The sequence below is a fragment of the Triturus cristatus genome, chromosome 4_2, assembly GCF_964204655.1.
Source record: "Triturus cristatus chromosome 4_2, aTriCri1.1, whole genome shotgun sequence".
NCBI lineage: Eukaryota > Metazoa > Chordata > Amphibia > Caudata > Salamandridae > Triturus > Triturus cristatus.
The window spans coordinates 198,114,380-198,140,578 of NC_140586.1; the positions used below are offsets into that span (position 1 = coordinate 198,114,380).

General features: G+C 46.6%; 1 protein-coding gene across 3 annotated transcripts in view; it reads right to left on the minus strand.

Moving 5' to 3' along the window:
* LOC146833380 (uncharacterized) overlaps positions 1 to 21,592 on the minus strand; it is a 59,297-nt gene extending 37,705 nt beyond the window's left edge. The window contains exons 1-5 of one of the 3 annotated variants that reach the window (XM_085600067.1): positions 21,394 to 21,586; positions 20,797 to 20,902; positions 20,347 to 20,441; positions 19,729 to 20,081; positions 8,180 to 8,280 (exon numbers count right to left, since the gene is read on the minus strand). In XM_085600067.1, the coding sequence (XP_085456193.1) occupies positions 8,180 to 8,280; positions 19,729 to 20,081; positions 20,347 to 20,425 (533 nt within the window). In that variant the 5' untranslated portion in view covers positions 20,426 to 20,441; positions 20,797 to 20,902; positions 21,394 to 21,586. Of the gene's footprint in view, positions 1 to 8,179; positions 8,281 to 19,728; positions 20,082 to 20,346; positions 20,442 to 20,796; positions 20,903 to 21,393 lie in introns of those variants that run through there. The other 2 variants (XR_014960224.1, XR_014960225.1) reach the window with 2 other exon arrangements.
* Positions 21,593 to 26,199: the final 4,607 nt, after the last annotated feature.

Genomic DNA, 26,199 nt, shown 5'->3' on the forward strand with positions numbered 1-26,199 from the left:
ATCTCCTTACTACAAGGACACATCTACCAAATACTCCGAGTGTGGTATAGGGACGAGATGGGCTAGCACTCGAATAGCCTCATCCTACTCTTCATACTCCGGGGGGGGGGGGTGTCCCACTCCTGATCAAAAAAGGAATACCTTTCACGCTTGCCCATTTTGAAATGGATGACCAGGGCCGCTATGTGATAATACAAGACAACCTTTACGGCACATGGATCACACTAGTCACAACGTATGGGCTCAATATAGACGATCCTGAATTTTATAAGGATATATATAACTGCTTACACATGCTCCCAATTTCGGCCATTCTATGGGGAGGAGATCTAAACACGTACCTGGATCCAGTGCTTGATAGGACGGCAATTGGGGGATGGCATGGCAAACATTTGTCCCTGGTGGTGCGAGAGGTAATGGACGATAATGGCTTAATCGATGTGTGGAGACAGAAAAATCCAGAGGGACGGGAAGGTATGTTGATGTCATCAGTATATGGCACATGGTCAAGACTCTACTATTGGTTGGTGACCCTGGCAGGTCAGCTTGTGGGTGGCGGAGGTGCAACACATGCCACGAACACTGTCAGACCATGCGTCAGTGAAACTGGTGGTAGAGATACCCACACATATTCCAGAACTATTTACTTGGAGGTACCGGCCTATGTTCTTGCTTGACCCATTATTTAGGGAGGGGCTCCACACTGCTATCCTTTTTTTATTTAATTTTTTTCAGAGTTTTATATAGCACGAAGTAGACCCGTGACATCGGTCATCAGAGTGCTTTACATGAGCACCAGTTTCGTTACAGATGGACACATTCATTTTTGTTAGGCACGGGGAGATTAAGTGATTTGCCCAGAATCACAAGATGTTGAGCGTCGTTGCAGAGACTCAAACCCGGTTCCCCAGCTTCGAGGTCGACTACTCTAACCGTAAGGCTACATCCTATCCTTGAATACTTTGAGAAAAATTAGGGATCTGTGGCAGGATCAGACACTCTCTGAGAGGCCTGTAAAGTCACAGTGAGGGGGGGTATGTATACGCATGTAGTTGGAAGTACTAAGGGATCTGCTCAAGCAGTTAAGGGCTATAGAATAAGAGCTCAGACGCCTTGAAACAAAATAGAAGTCTACACCTAGTCCCCACACATTAGCTGTCAGCGGGGATATGACCACACAGTGTAAAGAAATAGCGGACCATGAGGTACGACACCTGTCTCGACAACATATGGCAAGTAAGGGCGACCAGGCAGGAGCTTGGCGGCCAAGCTGAAGGAGCCTTATGGGCACAAGCACATCACAAACATGACTGCTCCTAATGGAGTACCATGCCATGACACTCCGACTATCCTGTCATCCTTTTAAGATTTGTCTACCCAACATTATGGCTCATGCATTGCAGTCCAAATGACAGACGTTGCAGCCTACTTAAAGGATGTGTCCCTGGCATGGCTCTCCTTAGGGCAGCAACAATACTCGGTACAGCATAACACAGTAGATGAGGTGAAGGATGATATTCACACCCTGCCTAATGGCAAAGCCCTGGGCATTGATGTACTGACAGGCGCATTTTATAAAGAATTTACCAAGCCACAACTGCAAGCAGTATACGAAGAGGCGTACAACAAGCAAATACTGTCCCCCCCCCCCCATCCATTAGAGAAGCCCTAATTGTAGCCTTACTTAAACCAGACAAGCCCTCCGACAAATGCGAGTCATATAGGCCACTCTCATTAAACAATATTGATGCTAAAATTTTGGCCAAATTATTGGCCACTAGACTCCAACCACTTCTCACAAATATGGTGCTACCGGACCAATCCGGCTTCATCCCGGCAGTCTACAACACACAACCTTCATACCATTTTTGCACTTCTACACCAATTGGAGCCCTCACTACAGGTGGCGGTGAAGTTATTGGACGCCCCCAAAGCCTTCAACTCCATAGAATGGCCATACATGTTTACAGTCCTACATCACATGGGGATCCCTCGGGCATTCTTTAGGTGGATACGTTATCATATACTGTCCCTCTGGCGTGAGTGCGGGTCAGTGGTCACACTTCAGAACCACTACATATCTATACGGGCATGCAACAGGGATGCCGCTATATCTGTTTGTATTTGGTCTCGCTGTAGAACCCCTGGCGTGGGTCATCCGACAAAGACATGCCACAGCTGCAGTGGGATTTCACTAGCGGCTGCTAGTGATATTGTTGTATGCAACAAACAAGATGGTAATGGATGAACAAGTGCCACCATGTATAGTGAGCTATTTAGTGGGCATATTTTAGAAAGAAACACAGTGTATGTGGATAGGTCGAGTATTGGTGCCACTCAGAGTAATGTCACACCCTACCACCTAAGGTGTTTTTGTACAAAGGGCTTTGTATTTACAAGTTTACAAGAGATATACCCCAGCACTCCACATTTACATATAGTACGAGTTACTTACCTTCGGTAACTATGTATCTGGTAGAGACGTTGTCTAGCCGCAGATTCCTTAACTTAGAATATCCCCAGGTGTCAGACTGGATCCGGAAAACTTTTTGCAGCAGCACCTCTGCGCGCCGGGGGACGGCGCCACACAACCCCGCCCTGACGTCGTCCACGACGTGATGTCAGCGAGGTCATATAAGTCCCTCCCGGCACGCTGACATCAGTTTTCTTCTGAGAAACTTTTCCGCAGTACAACGCGGAGCCACCATCAAAAAAACTGTGAAAGTATGGGAACAGTGTGCGAGGGAGAAAAGCCCATGAATAAAGAAGGAGGATGGTGCAAAACACCATCGAGAAGACAGACTTAGACACTGCGCACATATTAGCCTTGAGAAAGAACCCCGCAAGCAAAGCGAAGACCCTTCCCGAGAGCAACAAGGGAAGAACATCTCAACAGTTAGAATAGTCTGACATTACCATGTAGAACACCAGACAGAACTAGACTGTCATTACCATGTAGAACTGTGTCACGTAGCAAGAACGGAGCACAAAGAGAACAACAGTCCACCGCAGGAAGGAATGAAAATTAAAAGACTGGCACTACCCCTACAATAATGGAGATTCTGAGACAGAGGTCAACAGATCCCCAAGGAAGACTACTGTAGAGGAGACCAGAACCCTGAGCCAATAGAGAAGGCGGAAGGGATGGAAGGTAGCAGGAGAAGAAGTAAAATGAAGATGATTCTCCTGCAGAAGGACAAGCAAAAGGGATCACGTCGAATGTAGAAAACCTCCAAGAGGGAGTCAGCCTTATTATGGCAACTCTGAAGGGACGCAACAACGTGAGTCCCCGTTAGAGAAAACCAACGGCAACTGAAGAGGTCAGGGGAAATACCCATTTTGCAAGTTGTGCGCAGAACAGCAGAAAGACCCATTTGGCAAGTTGTTCGCAGAACGGGGAGGCTTGGCGTGCGTTAAGAAATCTGCGGCTAGACAACGTCTCTACCAGATACATCGTTACCGAAGGTAAGTAACTCGTACATCTGATAGAGACAGCTAGCCGCAGATTCCTTAACTTAGAATAGATACCACAGCCATACCCCAAGGGAGAGGTGGGTGTGCGACAGAACAACAGAAGCGCCAAGCACATGAGCCAGCAACCGAGTCACGGACAATGGGGAAGGCTGTGGCGGAACAGCCAGACAGCAACCCAAATAGCTCGGAAGAGCAAAAGATAATGGAATGCAAGATATCCCAAAAGTGCCCGAACGGTGCTACACCATACCAGTATAAGCATGAAAGATAGAAACGGCACCAGCCATATACCAGAACAAAAGAAAGAGAGAGAGAGGAGGAAGGACCCCTCTCAATGTACTGGCGCACCATATGAACACCGACCAAATGTCGAGAAGAAACATCAAGAGAGGCAACCAGACCCTACCAGTCTAGCCCACGGAAGGAAGGCCGGAGTGGCTACGGCCAAGGACCAAAGGCTAATAGGTAGAAACCAGTAATGCTTCTAGAATTGCAGGCGGGGACAAGAACCCCGTTAATTGCACAACCAGCCCCAAAAAGGGGAAAAAACAGGGGTGAACAGTGACAATGTGAAGCACGCAGATGCAGGCCACCATAGAAACATGCACAAAGCAAACAACCACAGAGACCAGAAGGTGGCATATCCAAAATAAGCACAAGGCCGCTCGACTCGGCAGCTGGAGCGCCAAAACGATAGCCAGCACATTAAATACAGACACGCATGGCATAGAACTAGGACGACTGACAGTAGAAATGTTGTCCTGTATGCTTAGCTGATATCAAATAGATATCAAACAGGGTGAACTGCAAGAAGGAGGCACCTCCGAAGGGAGGAGTAGCAGAGCCACCAAAGTACGAAGGCATAGAGATGCAGAATTGCAGACCACACCCTCCGAAGGGAAGGAAAGCAACCTCTATCCAGAAAAAAATTGTTCAGGAGCTGGAAACAACTCCAGTAATTGGAACACAAAAGAGTGCTTCGTAGAAATGCCATATGCATGACCGAATAGCTCCCTGACACATGGAGACTTGGGATCCTACGTCGCCGCATCGAAGAGAGGGGAAGAGGCAGGAACAAGAGTACTTACAGAACTTGCATGTATAAAGAAATAAACTATGCACAATCATGGAACATAGTTGTAGAGGAACACATCCGGTACATGAATGGCAGACAGAAGCTGCCGTCAAGCGTGAAAACCCTCCTAAAAGCTCCCAAGGAGGAGAAGGAAGCAATAAGCAAGAAGATCTATGATGTACAGATGATGACGCCAAGGCCCAACAGTGAGTGCCGTACAATCGGCAGACAAGAGTACCAGAGGAGGCATAGAGGCCAAGGATTCTCCTAAGCCCGGTTGACCCAAACTGAGCTATATAATAGCAAACAAGTACCCCACATGGAGTATGCACACCCCAACAACGGAGAACACCCATCAGGACAAGCCACAGCCCGAGGAACAATCTGTGGAACACTGCCACAGATGGCGAATTGCCAGTTTAAAACGCATAATACACCCAAAAGATGTCAAGGAAGGGGTAATCACCCCATACCATATAAAAGAAAGACCTGAGGATTACCACCAGCCCAAAAACATATAACACATAATTTTGATGCTGAACGAAAGGGTACCACTCCAGGACAAATGCCTGAGAAACACAGGTCTAAGGTGGGCGGCGAAAGCCCGCAAGAAGACACCGAACAGCTGAGTCAGCGTGTGCATCAAACAATAAAACCCCATCAAAGGGCAAATCAACAAGTCTTTCCCGGATATTTTCCGGAAAGACGCTATCCCGCAACCAAGTATGGCGCCGCAAGGCGACTGAAGCAGCCATAGCCCGGCCCAAGGAATCTACAGTATCCAACGTGGAGCGAATGGTAAAATCTGCAAGGTCACGGAGAAGGTGAAGGAGGTCAACACGAGAACCTTCAGCGCTGGTGGAGAGCAAAGACTCTGCAGAGTCCCAGAGGGCAGAAGTAGCCCGAGCTAGGATACACACCGTGTTTAGTGACCGTAGTGAGATACTAGGGGAGGCAAAGATGTTCCGACCCCATGAACCAAGCCATCTGGACTCCCGGGAGGGAGGAAGTATCAGCAGTGGCAGGGAAGGGAAGGTAGTTTGCACAACAAACCCTTGCACGTCCGGCTGCAAAAATAAGCAGACCGGATCATGTGGAGCAGGACGGTGGTGGTGCAAGACCGAACGAGCCACCGGGTCACCAGAAGCTGGACGAACCCAGGTACCCAAAAGAGCATCATAAAGAGACGCTTCAAAGGGCAGAAGCTTCTCCACATTCACTGACCCACGGTGAAGAACATCAAGTAAAGGGTACATAGAGAGGGACACCAAAGGGGGTTGCATATTCAGAATCTGAGTGGCCAAAGAGACCACTCGCAGAAAGGTTGCACCAGCCTCGGTAGTCCGAGGAGGAGGAGACAGGAGCTCATCATTCGGTGAGGGCTGTAGGCTAACCCTCCCAAGACAGTGAGGGTGCGACCAGTGCTCCACTGAGGAGAGCCCCATTGAGGAATGGGGGTCCCGAGTAGGCTCTGGAAGAGGCGAGGAGTCAGTTGGTTGTGGATCCTCTTGAGGAGGCGGGGATCCTGTTGGCTGCACATATTCTAAAGGAGGCACGGGCAAGAATACTACCGGCGTTGACAGGGGGTGAGTCTGTCGCCACACTTTCTACAAACACTTCCGGAGAAGACTCATCAACAACCCTACGTCGATGCGGCAGCAAAACCACCGCAGCCGGCGCTGACTGCACCGCGTCTGGTGCCGACCCGACTCCATCCGGCACCGAGTCGGCTCCGTCCGGTGCCGAATCTGCTCCGTCCGGCGCCGAGGCAGTTCCGTCTGGCGCCGAATCTACGACCAGCTCCCCTTTCAAAGAAGAGGAAGAAGGCGCTGGATCCGGGGAGGCAAGCCTTCGGGCGCATCGGTCTCGACCACAGAAGGCCCTGACTCTGGAGAAAGAAGCGGAGGCAGAGCCAGGGAGACGAGTCCCGGTTTGGCGCCGGCCCCGTCTCCGGACTCCGCCTGTCCAGAAGGCTGAGGCGTGTACAAAGCGAAGCTTTGGGCACTAGCAACCGCCTGCGATGCCACAGGGAGCCCCGTGGGACTATGTGGCGCGGCAGGGATGCAGGGGGTTGTAGAGGGGGACCCAGCTGGGCCGCACCGTGACGATGCCCTAGGGATCGTACAGGGGGACCCAGCCGATCCGCCCCCTGACGATACCACATCTTTGACGTCCCTGGAGGGCAAAAGCTCATTCGACGCCGGAGGCGAACCCCCTGTCGAGTCCGTCTGCGACCCCGCAGATAGCGAAGGCCCTGAGGATGCCCCAGGAACGGAGGAGGACCCAAGTGAGGCCTGCAAGGCCGTGGCATAGGCCTCTATTTGCGCCCAAGTCGCCCTCGCACCCGGATAGGGTGGGTAGGGCGAGGGCGACTTGTTGGGGCACGGGACCGGAATGTCCCGGGAACCAGCGCCCCTGAAGGAGGTGGAGGCCGAGGACCTCGGTGACATAGGTCGCAACTTACCAAGAAGTGGTGAACGACGGCCTTGGGCCCCAGAGGGCGAATGACGGCAGAACTGCGTTGAAGAGGGCGGGAGACGAGACGACACCGACCCGGACAGCCGTGCCAAAAGAAGCTTCATCCGGCGCTCCCGCCAGGACTTCGGTTTGAGCTGCTGGCAGGCGTCGCAGTCCGTGGAGTCGTGGTGCTCGTCGAGACACCACATACAAATAAGATGCGGGTCCGTCGCGGACATTTGCTGCGAACAGGAAGTACAGGATTTAAAGCCAGAGGGCATCGCACACTGTTCCAGACGCAAAGCGTCAATGAAGGGCCTGAAAACAGGCCAAAGGAACCGCTCACTCCGGATCCGCGTTGTACGTGGAAAAGAAGGAAACTGATGTCAGGGCGCCGCGAGGGACTTATATGACCTCGCTGACGTCACGTACGTGGACGACGTCAGGGCGGGGTAGCGTTGCGCCGTCCCCTGGCGTGCAGAGGTGCTGCTGCAAAAAGTTTTCCGGATCCAGTCTGACGCCTGGGGATATTCTAAGTTGAGGAATCTGCAGCTAGATGCCTCTAACAGATAAATCTGTTTTCTACAATAATTCATCTTCATGAAGATACGTTTAATTAATTTCACAGGTGTAGACCAACATAAAGAAAGAGTTGATGTACAAAAAGAAAGAGCAGTTTCTTTGTAAGCTTTTCTTTAACAGTTTCTAGCAATTCGGTTTGTGAACAAGATACAATTGTTACAAGTTATTGTTTTCCAATTCTGTTCAAAGCAGGTATGTTCGGTGATGATGGAGAACAGCCGACACGTGTTTTGTCACAGACTTTTTCAAGGCTGTGTAGTAATCCAATAATGTAGATATCAACCATACTATAAGAATCACTAGTTCTTAGATCAGATGAATAATGTAGTTCCCAACCTAAAGTAAGTGTTAACGTAGAAAGTTCTACACCAGATTGAGACCCCAAAAAAGAAAGAAGAGGTGTTTGAAGAAGTAATGTGTCAGCAATATTTGGGATGAGTGCATATTAAGGGTAGTGTTTAGTAACATGCAAAGAAGTGATGTTGAATTAGCCTTATATAAGTGCATGCGGGCTAGGAATAGTAAAAGAGATGTGAGAAAAGATATTACATCAGCTGTGGAAAATCACAAAGTTCCCAAAAATTGATATACCTTCGAAACAGTCGTTTCGGCGTAGCAACAAGTAGCAAACGAGGCGTATATAGTAGCGGAAGATGGAAGTTGTCCCGAAAACTTCTTGATAAAACGTTTAGCTGTTAAAAACAGAAAATTTCAAATATTGGTCAAAGATAAGCGCCCTCATATTGAAGGTCAAATAAGGTAAATAATAATAATAATAATAATAATAAAAGAGCTTGTAAAGCGCCTGGTTACACTAGCTAGTGTGTCCCCGCGCTGCGGCCGGAAGATGCTACATGAGATGCGATAAAAAAAGCAGGCAGAAACAAACTATGTCTGGAAGAGCCATGTCTTCAGTTTTTTCCGATTTTTTTTCCAGATTGTTCCATCCAAAGATCCAGGGGAAGCTCGTTCCACTGTTTAGCGGCCAGGTAGCGAAAAGATCGACCCCCCCCATTCTCATTTTTTTTTAATAACAGGGACTTGAACCAGCCCCGAGCCCCAAGAACGTAAGACCCTGGTAGGAGTATAGGGGGACAATAGGTTGTATAGGTAATTCGGACCTTTCCTCATCATGATCCATTGACTAATGCATAGGGCTTTAACTAGAATTCTTTCCTTTACGGGGAGCCAATGTAAAGTAGTTCGGGCATTTTTGGACAAGGCTCTCCTAGGACTAGGCGGGCAGCCGCGTTTTGAATGTATTGTAATCTTTGAACGCTCTTGCTACTGGCGCCTATGTAGAGTGGATTCCCATAGTCCAGGTGAGAGGTGACAAGTGCGTGGACTAGGGTTTTCCAGGGAGCTACCGGGAGCACATCTAAGTTCTTCCGAAGGCCTTTCATTATGCCAAAACACTTTCCAGCCACAGTCCTGGTGTGGTGATCAAAAGAGAGATTAGAGTTTAGCCACATCCCCAGGTTCTTTACCTACCCCTTTGGGGTGGGGGTGGTACCCAGAGTCTGTGGCCACCATCTTGGTGACCATAACGCGGGAGTCTTACCCACAATTGCCGCCATTTAACTTTAACAAAACAAGAACAGTGCCAATGCTGCACTTAACTCAAAGAAGGTTTGAACCATGAACTGAATAAAACAGTTTCACTCTCAACCACTTTTTCCGTTGGATTTAATCCGCATTATTTGCATATAGTACATTTGCTTATTAGTTTGCACGGATACAATATAACATTTATAACATATCAAAAATAGAAAAAACGATACAACATTGCTATCCACATTACATATACAAATTTGAGCGACACCACCACTAGCATACAACAATCACTCGGACAAAAAACAGACAGACTCATCAATCATACTAAACACTGTTTGTCATAAAAAATATTAGTTGAATAAAAAAACATCAAGCCATCAACAGTTATAACTTGGCTCAGTTATGATATACTGCATTTGATTGTTTTGTCAATGATTGGCCAAAAGCGAAGAAAGGTCTACGCGCGTTCCGAATCCCTTCGCATGTGGGGATTCTCATCAGGACCAACACTCTCTGAAACAAAGCAGAAACAAAACTGAGTTTAACCAAATGACCCTAATTGAATACCGAACCACACACCTTATTCTGGCGTCTTACCTGCGGCTGATTGCACACAGAAGAGGCTTTCAACGTTAATAATAAATCCGTAAGATGCCCTAAAAGAAGAGGGAGTAAGAATCACGAAGATGTCACCTCTGAAAAACTATCTTTGACATGCATGAGCGGGCTATGGGGGCAGTCTTACTTGTCAAGCTGATGTAGTGTCAGAATGGCGTTTCTGTCCTCTGGCGTCAGAATCTGGTTTTTTTTGTAAATGCTGTATTGCCAGTTCAGCAGTCTACAGGTCTTCTGTGCAAAAATTACTTTTGCGGTTGTTTGTATGTTCTAAAACAATGAAATGGCCCATAGTTAATCATGCTTCTTAGCGAATGTAGCGTTCTATCTAGTATTACGGGGCTGCACAGGGCAAGAAATTCTTACCTGAAGACGATCGTTACAGGGCAGTGAAGAAATCCTCAGTCCGTGCGTCTGACGCCATTGTAGTAGGAATGAAATCCAGGAGGAAATGGTATCTCTTTAAATGCCGATGCTTCCGCCGGAGTTGAATCCAGGAAGTTGTAGAATCGGGATTTATTGTCGCGTTTGTACTGCGCATGTATTACTCGTGACAGAAAGCGGACTGCAGCCTGGTCTGAAAAGACGTAGGATTTTCAATTTGGACTGCAGAGGTTCCGTAGCTATCGTAAGAGGGAGCCCTAAGCGCTCCTTGATGACCAAGGTGAACGTGTCAGCATAAATCGATGTTCATGGGAAACGTAGTATTATTGAAGTGTTTTGTTGAATAGACACAAAACTTTATTCAAAAGAAGAAAGACCAATGCAATAGCAGGCTTTTGTGGCCTAATGTTGATTTGAATTATTCAAATTGGAACAAGTGAAATAATGTAGAGCAAGTGGTCTGAGCCAGATGAAAGCGCGTCAGCAATATACTGGCATGGTCAAGAGGGATCGCACCTGCGCACGATGTTGGCATGTCTGAGATGAAACAAACTGAATGCAGTGTAACCCAGATCAAAGTTGGGACCAGTTATAAATTATAGATCTCAGAGATTTCATTCAGTCCGTCGACTGACGTGTTGAATTTTATGATAAGCATAGCTTCCCTTTTTAGTAATTTAGCATCAAGGTCACCACCTCGGCTGTCTTGGACCACTTTGGAAATAACGGTCCATTTTACATCCTTTTCCGTATGATTGTTAAGATTTCAATGATTCACCAGCGGGGCGTTTTGCACATTTTTACGAATTCTAGATTTATGTTGTTGAATTCTGAGCCTTGTCTCCTGATTTGTTTTCCCGATGTACAGTTTGTTACATGGACATAGGATTCCATACACCACAAATTTCGTTTTACAGTTTGAAAAGGTGTCATGTTTCCAATGTATTCCCTTATGGGAAAAGTGGTTACCTTCCATAGTTGACTCACAGCACACACACGTCCCACATTTGTGATGGCCTTGGATTGGAGGAAGACTTAAGAAACTTCTCATATTGAGACTTTTAGTTTTCGGTAGAGCGGCTCGCACTAGCTGGTTGGCAATACTTTTATCTTTCCTAAAAGCGAACAGCGGGGGTTCTTTAAGTGTGGTGTCTAGATTCTTGACCAAATGCCAGTTTTGGGTAATGATCTTTTTGAACCAGTTTGACGTGGGGCTGAAAGTGGATACGCAGACAATCCTGTCCATTTTGCATTTATCCTTCCTTTCCAAAAGTGCCTCTCGCGGGGTCCACCAAGCATGTTTAATTGCTTTCTTCAATAGTTTTTCAGGGTATCCTCTGGATAGGAGATTGGTCTTTAAGATTTCAGCATGAAAAAAATATTCATCCTTAAATGAACAATTTCGACGGATTCGCAAAAATTGGCCATAGGGCAAATTGTCCCTTAGGCTGCGTGGATAGTTACTTGAATAGTGTAATGCTTTGTTTCTATCCGTTTTTTTCTTATAAAGTGTGGTGACAAGATGACCCTCACTTGGATAGATCTCAACGTCCAGAAATGGCATTCTAAGTTTGGAGTAGTTCAGGCTGAATTTAATATCTGGTGTTCTGTTGTTTAGCCAATCTACAAAGCCTTGTAGTTGGTCTTCTTCTCCAGTCCAGGTTAGGAAAACATCGTCAATGTACCTGACCCAATTTCCAATGAAGATTGAAAAGGGGTTATTGTTATATACGAATCTATCTTCGTATTTGGACATATAAAGGACTGCCAGCTCTGGGGCGAAAGGACACCCCATTGCGACGCCTTTAACTTGAAGGAAAAAGTCATCTTTGAAACAAAAGTAGTTATTTTTTAGAGCAAAGGTAGCTAATCCCATAATGAATTGTGTGGGAACCTTTTCGGGTTTAGGTCTACTATTGAGAAATGTTTCCAAGGCAGCCAGCCCTTCATCTTGTGGTATCTCCGTGTACAGTGATGTCACATCTAGCGTGACAAGAAAGTATTTGTTATCTTCAAATTCCATTGTGCTCAATTTAATCAAAAAGTCTGTGGTGTCTTGTAGGTACGATTTCACCTCTTGCATGAAGGGTTTTAGAAAAAAATCCACAAATTTTGAAATTGGTTCAGTTAATGACTCACAACCCGAGACTATCGGTCGTCCCGGAGGACACTTTTGGTCCTTATGTACTTTTGGGAGTACATAAAAAATTGGTGTCCGAGGATTTTTATTTTTTAGAAACTCGTATTCTTTTTTACCCAGAAACCCTTGATCGAATCCTTTTTGAAGAATATCGAACAATTTGCCTTGTAGTTAAACCGTTGGATCTTTACTTAACTTCCTGTAACATTGTTCATTCGAAAGTTGTATTGTCACTTCTGTTGTATAGCGTTCGGTGGCCCAGATGACAATAGAGCCGCCTTTATCGGCTTGTTTGATTACTATAGATGGATCATTTTTCAAGTCAATCAAAGCCTCTTTCTGGACTCTGGTGATATTGGGTTTAACGAATCTCTTTTTTTGTTTTTCAACTTCAGCAATGGCTGATAAGACAACTTTCTCGAACATGATTACTTCTTTGGGAGTTTTTGCTGTTGGTGGGCAAAACATAGATTTTTTCCTCAGTCCTGTTGATTCTATGTTGTCTTTTGATGGATTGTCTAAAAAGAAAGTTTTTAGACGTATCTTTCGGCAAAATTCAATAAATTCTGTTTTTTTTTTTTTTTTTTTTTAAGAGGGCAATAATACTGTTTAATAGTGATTCACAATGCACTTACACGCTTTCTAAATGCTGTAACTGGAGTTACTATTTCCCAGTTTAAAAGGTATTAAAATGACCCACCTTGGGTGGTGTTGGCTTGAGAGGATTCAAAGTTGGGACCTGCAAATCACTGCACATTCCACAGTGTTCAACTCACTGAGCCAAAACGGAGACTCAATAGACAGAGGGTTTACGGAAAATGAGTACTACTAGACGGTGCAGCTGTCTGGATGCAACGACATATTAGGAACATGTTGAAAGCTTACATAAAATGCATTCCGCCAATTGCTACCACTGGCTTTGCCTTTTGTTACTCACATGTGCTTGCTTTCTATTCGCGGGCTCGATTTCTTTTAGACTGCCCAGAATGTCTTTGTCCCTCCCAAAAAGGATAGCCTCTTTCGTTTCCGGGCGGTGCGCTGTGTTATTTAAGATTGCAGTCACGCTCACTGGGTTTGGAGGGCTGAGAAGTGCCAGTACTGTCACATTACCACCATAGCAACCCTTCTGATAAGCAGCTGTGGTGTAACATTAGCATTATGGCTATCCTTCTGACAGGTGGCAGTAAAATATAAGAAGGAGTCTGTTTCAAGTGGAGCTTGAAAGACAGTAAATGTTATAACAAGAAGTGGCACACCTGTATAAAATAATCCCCTACACAGAAACCCTACTATAAAACCATTAAGTGTTTGTTATAATAATTATATATATATATATATATTTACTGAAAAAACCATAGGCCCCAGACATGCCACAGTCAGCGGAAATTCCACCGATAAAAAACCAATGAAATTCCCCCGCCACAGCCAGCGCAGGCAACTACAACCCACGCGACCGCAATCCCCCGCTGATGCTAATACTGTATTTAGACACTTATTTGCCCATGTCTTCTTCCATAAATTTTTAGCTATACATATATTACAAATATTTTTTTTTCATAAAGACACATATGTCATCAGCAGAAGACTGCGGCCGCGCGAGCCACAGCCGCCCGCACCAACCACAACGGGGGAACCCCATTGGCCCTCCACCAGCAAAATCTCCGCCAACCACAACATGTCCGAAACCCATGGCTTCCCCAGTGAATTTGCAAGGTTTTTTTTTTTTTTTTTTTTTTTTGAAAAACCTTTATTACAATTTCAGAGAAATACAAGTATGGGCCTACAACCAATAGGCCGGCCGCTAAAATGCAGTGTGACCCTAGGTACAACTGGAACATTCACGTCGATAAAGCCATGAAAGGGGGTCACTGGAGTGTAAATCCTTGCCGTCGGCCGCAGTTGCAGTCCATGAACAAACAAAGGTTTCATATTTTTAAGAAACGAAAAACAACAAACACACAAGGCAAGGAATTTTAGAGCAGTTGCATGTGCCCATCGTATCGAGGGAGTAAACCAACCCGGGTAGACAGAGGGGGAGGGGGGCAAGGCCGAAGAAACCAAACTCGCATGTCGCAGGAGCGTACAGGAATGCGCGGGCTAGGGCGACAGCGCGGCATCTATCTCACGCGTCTGAGGCGGGGCACATATATCCCCGCGATAGGCGTTCCAAGGACCCCACACCTTACTCCACTTGCCAGGCTTGCCTCTCGCCACGTACACCGTTTTCTCTCTGAACATACACCAGTCCATGTGGTCTTTCCACTCGCTGACCGTGGGCGGCCTCTGGGAGCCCCACAATTGTGCAATGTCACGCTTCGCTACCATATAGCCCAGAGTCACCCACTGCGTCTGCGTCGCATTGTAATCAGTAGGCTCCCAGACATTCAACAGACTACGCCGTGCCTCCGGCAACAAGGCCACATGCGTGACTTCTTCTAACACAGCATGCACTCTGCACCAAAACCGAGTCACCTCCGGACATTCCCACAGGATATGGAGGAAACTCCCCAGTAGCCCACAGCCTCGCTTACACAACCCATCCACCGAATATCCCATACGCATCAAACCAGGCCCCGTGACGTACACTCTGTGGAGTATTTTAAGCTGGACGAACCGCAATCGGGCCGGGATAGCCACCTCTTTCGGGGAGGCCACCGCTGACACCCAATCCTCGTCGTCCAGCTCCAAACCGTCGGCAATCCAAGTCTCCCGCAATGAGGCCAGCAAACCCACCCGATCATTAATAAGCTTCTTGTAGATCAGCGAAATGGTGCTATCCGGCATATGGCCGTCCAAGACCCTGTCCTCCAACGGGGAATTCTCTGGAATAGCCGCCGCGTCCGGAAACACGGAGCACAGGGCATGATGAACCTGAGCATACCGATAGTATTCCCTATCATTCAACTGATATTCAGTTTTCAGCATGTCGAACGTCTTGAATTTCCCTTTCGTCCAGAGATCCCCTACCGTGCTGATACCAATCGTATCCCACTTCTCAAAGCCTTTCGTAGTATACAGATAGCCCAAGCGCTGAGATGTATACAGTGGTGTAGCCCGAGTCAAGCGATCCCTCCACCCCATCGCCGCATTTGCTGCATGCCACACCTGTACCGCGACCCGCGTCTGGCCCGTCAACCGCGCATCGAGGGACCCCGAGTATAATGCTCGATTATAGTCACCGCCCGGCAATAGCAATTTGTCCATCTCAAAAGCCGGGTTCAAAGCAGGGCCATACATCCCGTGATTGACGGCAGCCAACTGGGAGGCCCAGTAGTATCGCTTAATGTCCGGGAGGGCGACCCCCCCATCGTACCATGGCAGGGTTAGTTTGGCAAGAGCAATCCGCGGCCGCCCATCCCAAAACAATCGACGCTGGAGACACTCCACCTCCCGAAAATAACGGGCCGGCACCAGGTCCATGGTGTTCTGTAGGGCGTACAAAAAGCGGGGCAGCGACATCATTTTGAACAACGCTGCCCGGCCAAGTGGCGAAAGCGGCAGCCGCCGCCAACCCGCCACATCCGCCCTTAGGCGCTGGAGGGGGGGGGGGGAGAAGATTCCGTTCGTAGCGGGCCACTGGGTCCAATGTTATAAAAATACCCAAATAAGTGAATCCCGATGTCGCAATCTGGATAGGGCACCCCCGCGGAAGGGGGGGGGCCTCCCCGGAAAGAACGTACACACAGGACTTAGCCCAGTTGATGACCAATCCGGAGTTGCGACCAAAGGAGCTCAAAACGTCCACCAACACGATGAGCGATTTGCACGGCGATGCAAGATACAAGAGTATATCGTCCGCGTATAGGGAGACCCGGTCCTCGTATTCCGGCGTCCATCTAAGACCACGCATCGAGGGTTCCCATCGCAACCACTCCGCAAGGGGCTCCAAACAAAGCGCAAATAGGAGAGGCGACAGCGGACAACCCTGTCGGGTGCCCCTGCCCAAGATAAAGGGAGCCGATACCCGTCCGTTGACCACTACCTGTGCCAGCGGATTGTCATAGAGCAATTTTACCCAACCGATGAACCCCGGGCCAAAACCAAACTTCGCCAATGCTGCCCAGATGTATGGCCATTCCAGGGTATCAAACGCCATGGTAGCGTCCAAGGACACCAAGATGGCCAGCTCACGAAGGAATGGTGCGCGAGCAAGGACGCCATGCAACCGCCGCAGGTTAATAAATTCTGTTTTGAGTTGGACGAAGTTGGTTGCTTTAGATGGAACGAAGGACAGACCCTTTTCTAATGCGCTGGACTCTACCTCTGTCAGAATTTTATCTGATAAGTTGAAAATAGATGAAGTCTTTAGTTCGTGTGATTTTAACACATTGGCAGTAGATGAAGTCTTTAGTTCTTGTAGTTTTGGCGTCTTGTAGACATTTCCCATGGCTGGTTGGCATATCTGGACCTGCCTCGCGGTTTCCGCTGGCCTCTTCCTAAAAAAGGCGGTTGTTGGAAATTCTGTTGGAAATTTTGTTGGAAATTGCCACGTCTATTGAAATCTCCCCGAGTGTTGGGGTTATCTGTGTCACTACCACTCGATGAAGATGACGTTTCGGAGAAAGTGATGAAATTGTTTCTAGATCTACCTTGATAGTCTGGTAGGAATCTGCGAGATTCTGGTCTTGAATAAAAATCAATTTGCAGATACGGGTAGACTTTTTCAAGTGAAAAGTTATTTTTGTCCTTTTCAAATTTATTACCCTTTTGGTTGATTGAATAATCTTTAAATTCTAGAATGTCTTTTTCGACTTTGTCCAGGAGTGCTTTAGAATCCGTGATGAGTTGGTTGGATTTGATTTCAATCTCAAGGCTGGCAATTTCTTCCAATTGTTGTTTAGAAAGTCTTTGAGCTGTCTCAACAGTGAGAACCATTAGATCCCTGCTACATTTGGTTTCAATCTGACTATATCCTTTTTTATAAATTGGATCATCTGTGAATATGACTGGAACGTTGCGTATCTGAAGGCCTCCTGGGATGGTTCCTGCCCTCAGATGTTCAATTAGAAAATGCCCATGTAGGTCTGTCCGAATTTGTTTTTTCTTCAGTCTTATAAGTCTGTCGGATTCGTTATTAATTTTTGCTGTTGTGCTCAGGGCGGCGGACGAAAACAATGGAGGGTCATTAATCAACTTCAGTATGTGTTCCTCACTGTATGCAAAAGTATCGCTCACTGACATACTACTGATGTAAGAAACAAAGTGCTCAAACACCAGCAGCTACCAGCTGCTCACGACATAAAACAAGAAAATCCACTATTCAAAACTCAAATGCTACTACAATGGCGTCAGACGCACGGACTGAGGATTTCTTCACTGCCCTGTAACGATCGTCTTCAGGTAAGAATTTCTTGCCCTGTGCAGCCCCGTAATACTAGATAGAACGCTACATTCGCTAAGAAGCATGATTAACTATGGGCCATTTCATTGTTTTAGAACATACAAACAACCGCAAAAGTAATTTTTGCACAGAAGACCTGTAGACTGCTGAACTGGCAATACAGCATTTACAAAAAAAACCAGATTCTGACGCCAGAGGACAGAAACGCCATTCTGACACTACATCAGCTTGACAAGTAAGACTGCCCCCATAGCCCGCTCATGCATGTCAAAGATAGTTTTTCAGAGGTGACATCTTCGTGATTCTTACTCCCTCTTCTTTTAGGGCATCTTACGGATTTATTATTAACGTTGAAAGCCTCTTCTGTGTGCAATCAGCCGCAGGTAAGACGCCAGAATAAGGTGTGTGGTTCGGTATTCAATTAGGGTCATTTGGTTAAACTCAGTTTTGTTTCTGCTTTGTTTCAGAGAGTGTTGGTCCTGATGAGAATCCCCACATGCGAAGGGATTCGAAACGCGTAGACCTTTCTTCGCTTTTGGCCAATCATTGACAAAACAATCAAATGCAGTATATCATAACTGAGCCAAGTTATAACTGTTGATGGCTTGATGTTTTTTTATTCAACTAATATTTTTTGTGACAAACAGTGTTTATTATGATTGATGAGTCTGTCTGTTTTTTGTCCGAGTGATTGTTGTATGCTAGTGGTGGTGTCGCTCAAATTTGTATATGTAATGTGGATAGCAATGTTGTATTGTTTTTTCTATTTTTGATATGTTATAAATGTTATATTGTATCCGTGCAAACTAATAAGCAAGTGTACTATATGCAAATAATGCGGATTAAATCCAACGGAAAAAGTGGTTGAGAGTGAAACTGTTTTATTCAGTTCATGGTTCAAACCTTCTTTGAGTTAAGTGCAGCATTGGCACTGTTCTTGTTTTGTTGACTATACGTGGCTTGGCCTTACTGCTATTGAGCCAAAACCCGAGTTTGTTCTTCAAGCCATTTAACTTTAAGCAGTTGTTAGACATCCAGACTGTAAGTTCTTGTAGGCACGTGGAGAAGTTAGCGGCAGCTTCTTCCTGAGATTGGGACAGAGATACTACAAGCTGCGTAAATGGCCTTCGAAATAGTAAACTTACATAAGTTAATGCGGTAATGGTATCTCGAACAGTAGCATTCTTCTAAGTAGCTCTGAAGTATGGTAAGTACTACACTTAATAATAGTGGAAGCGTGTCAGCACCACTAAATGAAGGTTAAAAACAAAAAGAAAAAAACTAATCATTTAATTTGTAAGAATAATTATAAGGCGTATTGGAGGGAGAGAAGAAAACAAGTTACTTACCTGTAACTTCAGTTATCCAGTATTGGTATCTTTCATAGATTCACATGCCTGAATCATTCCCCGTCACAGAAATGGGAGTTCCACGGTAAAATACAAAAGTAGTGCCATAAGTAATAAATAGGCCAGAAGCTATACCTTAGTAGCCTATCTACATCCTTATGGGAAAAAGGACCAAAACTCAGCTCCAACCAATCAGCTACCAGCACCCTCTAGAACACTCCCAACAGGAGCCAGTTCTCCTCAGATTTTCCAAGCACAAGTGAGAAGTAAGTATCCCCAAAATCACTGAGAACTTTCTCCCCAGGGAGGAGGGGGGGGGGTGCATGTGAATCTATGAAAGATACCAATACTGGAAAACTAAAGTTATAGGTAAGTAATTTGTTTTCTTATCCAGTATTGGGGTATCTTTCATAGATTCACATGCCTGAATCAGAATAGCAAGCAGCACTCTAATTGTACTGTCGTTAGCAGATGGAGGGAGACATGTATTCGTAAACTCCCAATGGACATCCATGACCTTGAAATATTGTAATGACAAAACATTAAAAGCAATAATCATATTAAAAGAGACAGCGGATATAAGCATGAGAATATATATATATATATATATATATATATATATATATATATATATATATAAAACTTATAGCATAGTAAAGTATAAATCGTGAAACATAGGAGCATGAACACTGGAAGCAATATAACAGTAAAGAAAGCTAATAGTAGACAAGCCTTTAAGAAATCTAAAGAATCTGACCTTAGTGAAAGAGATGGCGTAACACAGCTTGTCCAACCGCTGCATCCTCCCTTTGTGCCGATTGGAGGCAGTAGGTTCTTGTGAAAGTGTGGACATTCTTCCATGTCGCAGAACGGCATATTTTGTCCAGTGTAAACCCAGCAAGCAAAGCTGTAGATGCAGCAACAGTTCAGTGGAGTGTTCAACACAAGAGGGTTCAGCACTATTTACACAATAAACGAAAATTACAGACAAATGTCGAAGACGTAGATGGAATTTTCTTTGAAAAATTCTTTTCTTTATTTCACTTTTTTCATGTGCATGATGAATCATAGCCAACGCGTTTTGTCTCCTAAACAGAGACTTCTTCAGGGCTATTAAGAAAAACATATATAAAGTGTGCTTTAATTCCGAGAGGAACTCAATATGTGTACAAACTACAAAACAAAACATTTAAAAACAACAACACAGTAGGATAGTTAGTTACTAAATGGTTGACATTTATATAAGAGTACGCAATGATAATATATTAGCGGGCCTGTGTGCTTAAGAAAAGAGCATATATACACTCTATTCAGATATCAGTTTTTTAGTACAGATTTTTCATCATAAGTTCTTTGAGTGTAATTAATCACATACCTTCAAATATCGATGTAAGTTCGTTCTCTGTACAATTCAAACTAATAGTTGAGAGTTCCAGTGTTTCAAAAACCTTCATATATAGTGAATTTTATCTGAAGAAAAAGTAAATATGTAGCTAATAGTAGCGAAACCAATTGATATCTACTCGATATATCTGTATGTTCAAATGGCATCCCTTTTTGTAATCAAACAGTTAAAGAGCAGGAATTGCTTCCTTATAATTCTTTATGTCCAGATATATAGACAGGGAATTTTTTTTGATTTTCTTATGGATAAATATTTACAACTGAGAGCAGAAACTAAATAGACAACAGTACAGTATTGTGTGGCCTCAAACCACAAGGCAACAAGTGCATCATGTAATCTGTATGTCAACTTCTACTAATTATTTTAGCCACAGATAATTCAGTATTAAAAGGAAAATCACTGTTTATTAAAGGAACTCACCAGAATAACGTGGTGGCCCGTAATTGTAATCACGTAATTTTCAAATAGTCAAACGAACTCCAGAGCGTTGGTATATTTGGATTCACCGCTCTGCAAAAAGTATTATCTATTGGGAATTAAGGGTCGACGAGAATTTTAGGCACAGTGAAATAAATGAAAAAATGTTTAAATTAAACAGAGCAACCAACTTTAAATGGTAAAGTCAACAAGCCAACACATAGCGTACATCACACAACACAGTGTAATTCAATCATTACAAATATGATTTTTTTTAAAAAGGAAGAGAGATCAGTCTCGAAATCATATGAGCTTGTATAAAGTGAAGAAGCTCAGACTAAACAAACAACAGTGAGTTACGACAGCCATCTTTGAAGATGGTTTGATGCATTATATTAAATATGCGCAATGCGATAATCGTGAACAATAACGTAAAAACCGATATCCTATCTAGATGGAAATACGAGTCATTTAAAAAAAACCCGAGCCCGCACTCACAGTGAATAAGCAAGTTCACTAGATCACTCAACACTAATAAATGTAGAAGCCTAGCGGGCATTTCTATGTCAGGAAAATTAGCTATTCCTCATATGAACTCACCAGAGAGGCATGGTGGCCCGTGATTCTCAGTGACAATGGTTCCGAGTGATAAGCCGAGCGCATACACACGAGCGTTTTTAAATCACTTGCTCCATAATAGGATTCACCTGATAGATGATGAAATTAGATGACGACCTTGGACACAACAAAATAAGAGAGAGTACGGCGGCCATCTTTGAATACTAAAATAGGCGAGTCCATTGCAATGTTTCAATACAATGTCGAACACGTAAGAATAATCGTTTTTAGACACCACGCTCAATGGTGTGTAACACATATTGAACAGTGGAAATAGACGCCGACCTTAGGCACAGACGAGAAAAAGTGAAAACAGAACCTTGAATATGACAAAGTAAAAGTGAAAACGGCGACAATTTTTGAATAGTATAATAAGTCAATCTATTACAATATTTCAATACATATGTCATGAATTCAAAATCATACAGATCCTAAAAGATTTTTTTTTAAATGGCAGTTAAAATCCAAATATCAAGTTAAGTTTAAAGTTAGCTCTGTATTATAATATCAAAAATCCAAATTCAAAATAATATACCGAGCACGTGAGAAAAAACGTTTTTAGACCCCACGCTCTATGTATGGTATGTAGCACATATTGAGCAGTGGGAATAGACGTTGGCCTTAAGCATAATAGAAGAAAAAATAATAAAAGCAGCGGCCATCTTTAAGTAGTAGAGTAAGCAGGACTGTTGCGATATTTCAGTACATGTGTTGCCGATTATAAGATGATATAAATTCTAGTAAATGAAGAGTAGGTAGTAATCCAAGTAATAGTTTTTATTTTAAGTTCACTCTTATATAAAGACGTCAACAAAAGCGAGTCTATAGCGCCGCCACAAGCATCTAAAAACAGCAGCAGCCTTAAAGGGTTCAAACAGAACAAAATCACAGGAGCTAAACCCGTTTCTGCTTTATGTCTAGTTCTATACAGGATCTATTTTAATGTGAGGAACACATAAGGGACGTTATCCAAAACAAAAACAAAAAGCCATCTTTTGATGATAAACACACGTAACCAGCACAACATAAAGTCAAAGTCACTCAGCATTCTGATTTTTTTTTTATAAAACCGTTTTTATTGCAGAACAGTATTATCAGCAGCGTACATTCTTACTTTTCCTGCATCGCTTTTACCAGCGCCCTATTTCTCGTGGTCATTTAGACAGCCGTACACAGCTCATTAGCCCACATCCCGGAGGCCGGGCAGCGACATTCAGGGTACCATAATACTGAACTATATTGTGAACTGTACTTGTGCCGCTAACATGGTAGGGCATCTGCGTTCCGCTTTAGAGTTTTCCTCCCCCCGTCCCCCACTTCAACACTGCCCCTCCCCCATCCCTATCCCTATCCCCTATCCCCCCTCCCTCCCTCCCCGCCACCCGTGCCCCCGCCCGCGACTGCGACTGTTCCCGGCCTTAGTATTTAGTCTGGGGTACATTTCAGAAGTACTTAACCATTCACTGTGTTTGTGTGGGTGGATTGCTCCGGGGGGTCCCCCTCGGGCTGAGATGGCGTCTCGTCCTCCTCCATCACGCTATTGCGCAGGGCCTGCACCAACCCCTCCCATGCGGTGGCCGCCGCTAGCGCCCTGTCATCGGCCCTGCGAGTCGCTAGTTGGTACCCAAGCGTGCTTTCACTCGCCGCCCATTTCTGTAGCTCCTTGGCCCACCTCTCGTGTGTGGGACCCGCCCTCGATTTCCAGAGTCTCGTCACCTTCCTTTTGGCCAGCCGGAGGCCCATGTCAATAAATTTGCTGGTATTCTTGTTTTTGGGTGTGTGAGGAAACCAGTGTAGGACACAAACCGCCTTGGTGTATTGCAAGTCCCTGTCCGTCACCTCAGGCAGTGTGTCGCCTACCGCCCTCCAGTATTCTCGCAGGTGAGGGCAGTCCCACAACATATGCCCGAGCTCCGCTTCCACCGTTCCACACCTAGGGCACGCCGCATCTGCCACCCCGAAATGCTTCCCAAGTTTACTCGGTGTAAGGTAGGCCCTGTGGAGGATATAAAAATGTATCAGCTGGAAGCGCGCGTTCCTGGTGCTTTTCCTGGCCCTCCGCACTAGTCCCGCCCACGTAGTGTCAGGGATCTCAGTTTGTAGTTCCAGCTCCCATTTTGCCTTTAGCGCCGCCAGCGGCCGCAGGGTTTCGCGCAACATCCTGGAGTACAAACACGTCACCGCCTTATAAGTGCCAGCAGACATCATGGTGTACTGGCAGGCTGCAGATGCAGCGGGTTCCGAGAGCCCCTCTCCCCAATGCGCCTGCATCGCCCTCGTCACCGCCGCATGCATCAGGTAGTCTCCTCTCGGGAGATCGAATCGCTCCTGCAGCGTTTGGTAAGGGATCAGCGCTCCCTCTTCATATAAGTCACCCAACATTTGAAGGCCCGCCTCCTCCCATACCTGCAATCCCGACCAGTCTCCGCCGTGCGGAAGCGCCGTTACCATTCCCAGCGGGATCTCCGGCGCATACGGGCGCCGCACCCCAGCCCGACGCTGAGACTGATTCCAGCATTGCCGGAACGTCTGCTCCTCCAGGGATAAGTCTCTGGTAACCAGCCTCTGCTGTAGCGTGATATACGCCAGTACATGTCTGGGGGTGCCCCCCTCCCTGTCCTGCTCCGGCCCCCGGTACACCCTTGCCACTTCTTGCGTAAAGATCTGCAACTGCGCTGCCAGATAGTAAAGCTCAAAGTCAGGCACCGCCAGGCCCCCCTCGTCTTTTGGCTGGGTCAGAGTCGCCATCGCAACTCTGCGCCGTCCTGTGCTCCATAAGAAAGAGACTAATAATGATCGCAGCTGACGAAAAACAGAGCCCGGTATCCACACTGGTAGCGTGCGGAAATAATACAGAAGGCGCAGCAATGCAATCATTTTCAGCAGCGAGATACGCCCCGTTACCGAGAGCGGGAGTGTGGACCAGAAGGACATGCTGCCCTTCAATGCTCGGATACAGCGCCCCACGTTGCCTTCCAGCATATCCGCGGCAGTGTGGTATATATGTACTCCGAGGTATTTAAGGCAATCAGGTTCCCAATGAAGCAATGGGCGGACCGCCGGACGCGGCTCGCCTTGTCGCAACGGGAGTAAACAGGTCTAGCCCAGTTCACCTGCAGTCCAGATAGCCTGCCAAATCGCGCAAGAAGCCGCTCCGCTCCGTCCAGTGCCTCCGCCGCATTCTCCAAGAACAGGAGCAAATCGTCCGTGTATAATGAGATGAGTTGCGGGGCCCCTCTATAGTCCAACCCCCTGTAGTAACAGCCTGTTCTGGCCTCCGCCGCGAGGGGCTCCACTGCCAGTGCAAATAGAAGTGGGGAAAGCGAGCATCCCTGCCTGGTGCCCTGACCCACGCAGTACTGGCGCGATACCAGGGGTCCCACCCGCACCCTCGCCACCGCCGAGGCGTATAGGACCTTCGTCCAACCGATGTATCCCTCCCCGAGGCCGAAACGCCGCATGGCTTTGTATAGGTAACCCCACTCCAGGCTATCGAAAGCCTTCTCTATATCTACGGATAAGACGAGTGGCGTTCGTGCATTCTCCTGCGGGTCCCCCATGAGACGGACAAGGCGTCGGATGTTAGCAGTGGTGCTCCTCGCGGGGATGAACCCCGACTGGTCCCTGTGAACCAGTCTCGGCATGTGCCTCAGCAACCTGGTCGCCAGAATGGTGCTCAGTATTTTATAGTCCGTCGTCAGCATCGACAGCGGCCTATAAGAAGCGGGGTCCTTTCCTTCCCTTCCCGGCTTCAGTAGTGGGATCATCAGGGCCTCACACATAGAGTGGGGCAGCCTACCCCTCATCTTGGCCTCCCTATACACCTCCTGAAGCCGCGGGGCCAGTTGGTCCAAGTATCTACCATAAAATTCTATCGGCAGGCCGTCTAGGCCCGGGGTTTTATTCCGCGCCATTCGGTTCACTGCCCCTCTGATTTCCGCGAGGTCAATATCTCCGCCCAAGGCCTCTGCGTCTTCCCGGTCAAGTCGCGGCAGTTGTAGTCCTTCCAAAAAGCCGTCGATATCCTCCTCCCGTCCCTCTAGCGCGCTTTTGTAGAGCGTCTCGTAGTACGTGCTAAAGCCCTCCAGTATATCCATCTGGGCCGTGACCACTCCGCCTCCCTCCCTGTCCAAGGCCAAGATCGGTTGGCTACGTTTGTTGGGGTTGGCCAGCCAAGCCAGCAGCGTTCCCGCCTTGTCCCCCTCCGCGTGCTACGGAGCCTCTCCACTTCAACCGTCACCGCCTCTCTCGCCGCACTCACCGCCTCCTGGCGCTCGGGGTGGCCAGGCCGCGCCAACTCCGCTGCCCTCAACGTCCCCTCCGCCTTGTCCAGGTCCTCCAACAGAGTCCGCCTCACCCCGGCATATTTCCCTATGCAATGCCCTCTGACAGTAATTTTGAAAGCGTCCCACTCTATCGCTCTAAGCGCTGTGGACCCATTGTTCTCGTCAAAGTATTGGGTAATCCTATCCCCGAGTGCCACCCGGTATGGCGGGTCGTCGATCGTTTCAGGCCTTAGCTGCCACGTTGGGACCCTCGAGATCTAAGTCACCCAGTCCAGCGTCAGTAGCAAGGGATTATGATCGGAGAGTGTTCGGTTTAAGTACTCGGTGTGCGCGACTGATTGTATCACGGTCGAGGAGCCTAAAAAAGTGTCTAGCCTAACATGGAGGTCATGCAGTGTCGAATAATATGAATAGTCCCGCAGTGTGGGGTGCTGAGCCCTCCAGGCATCCTCCAGGCCCCACCGCCCCTGCCATTCAAGCCTACGCTTCGCTAGCCGGTGTA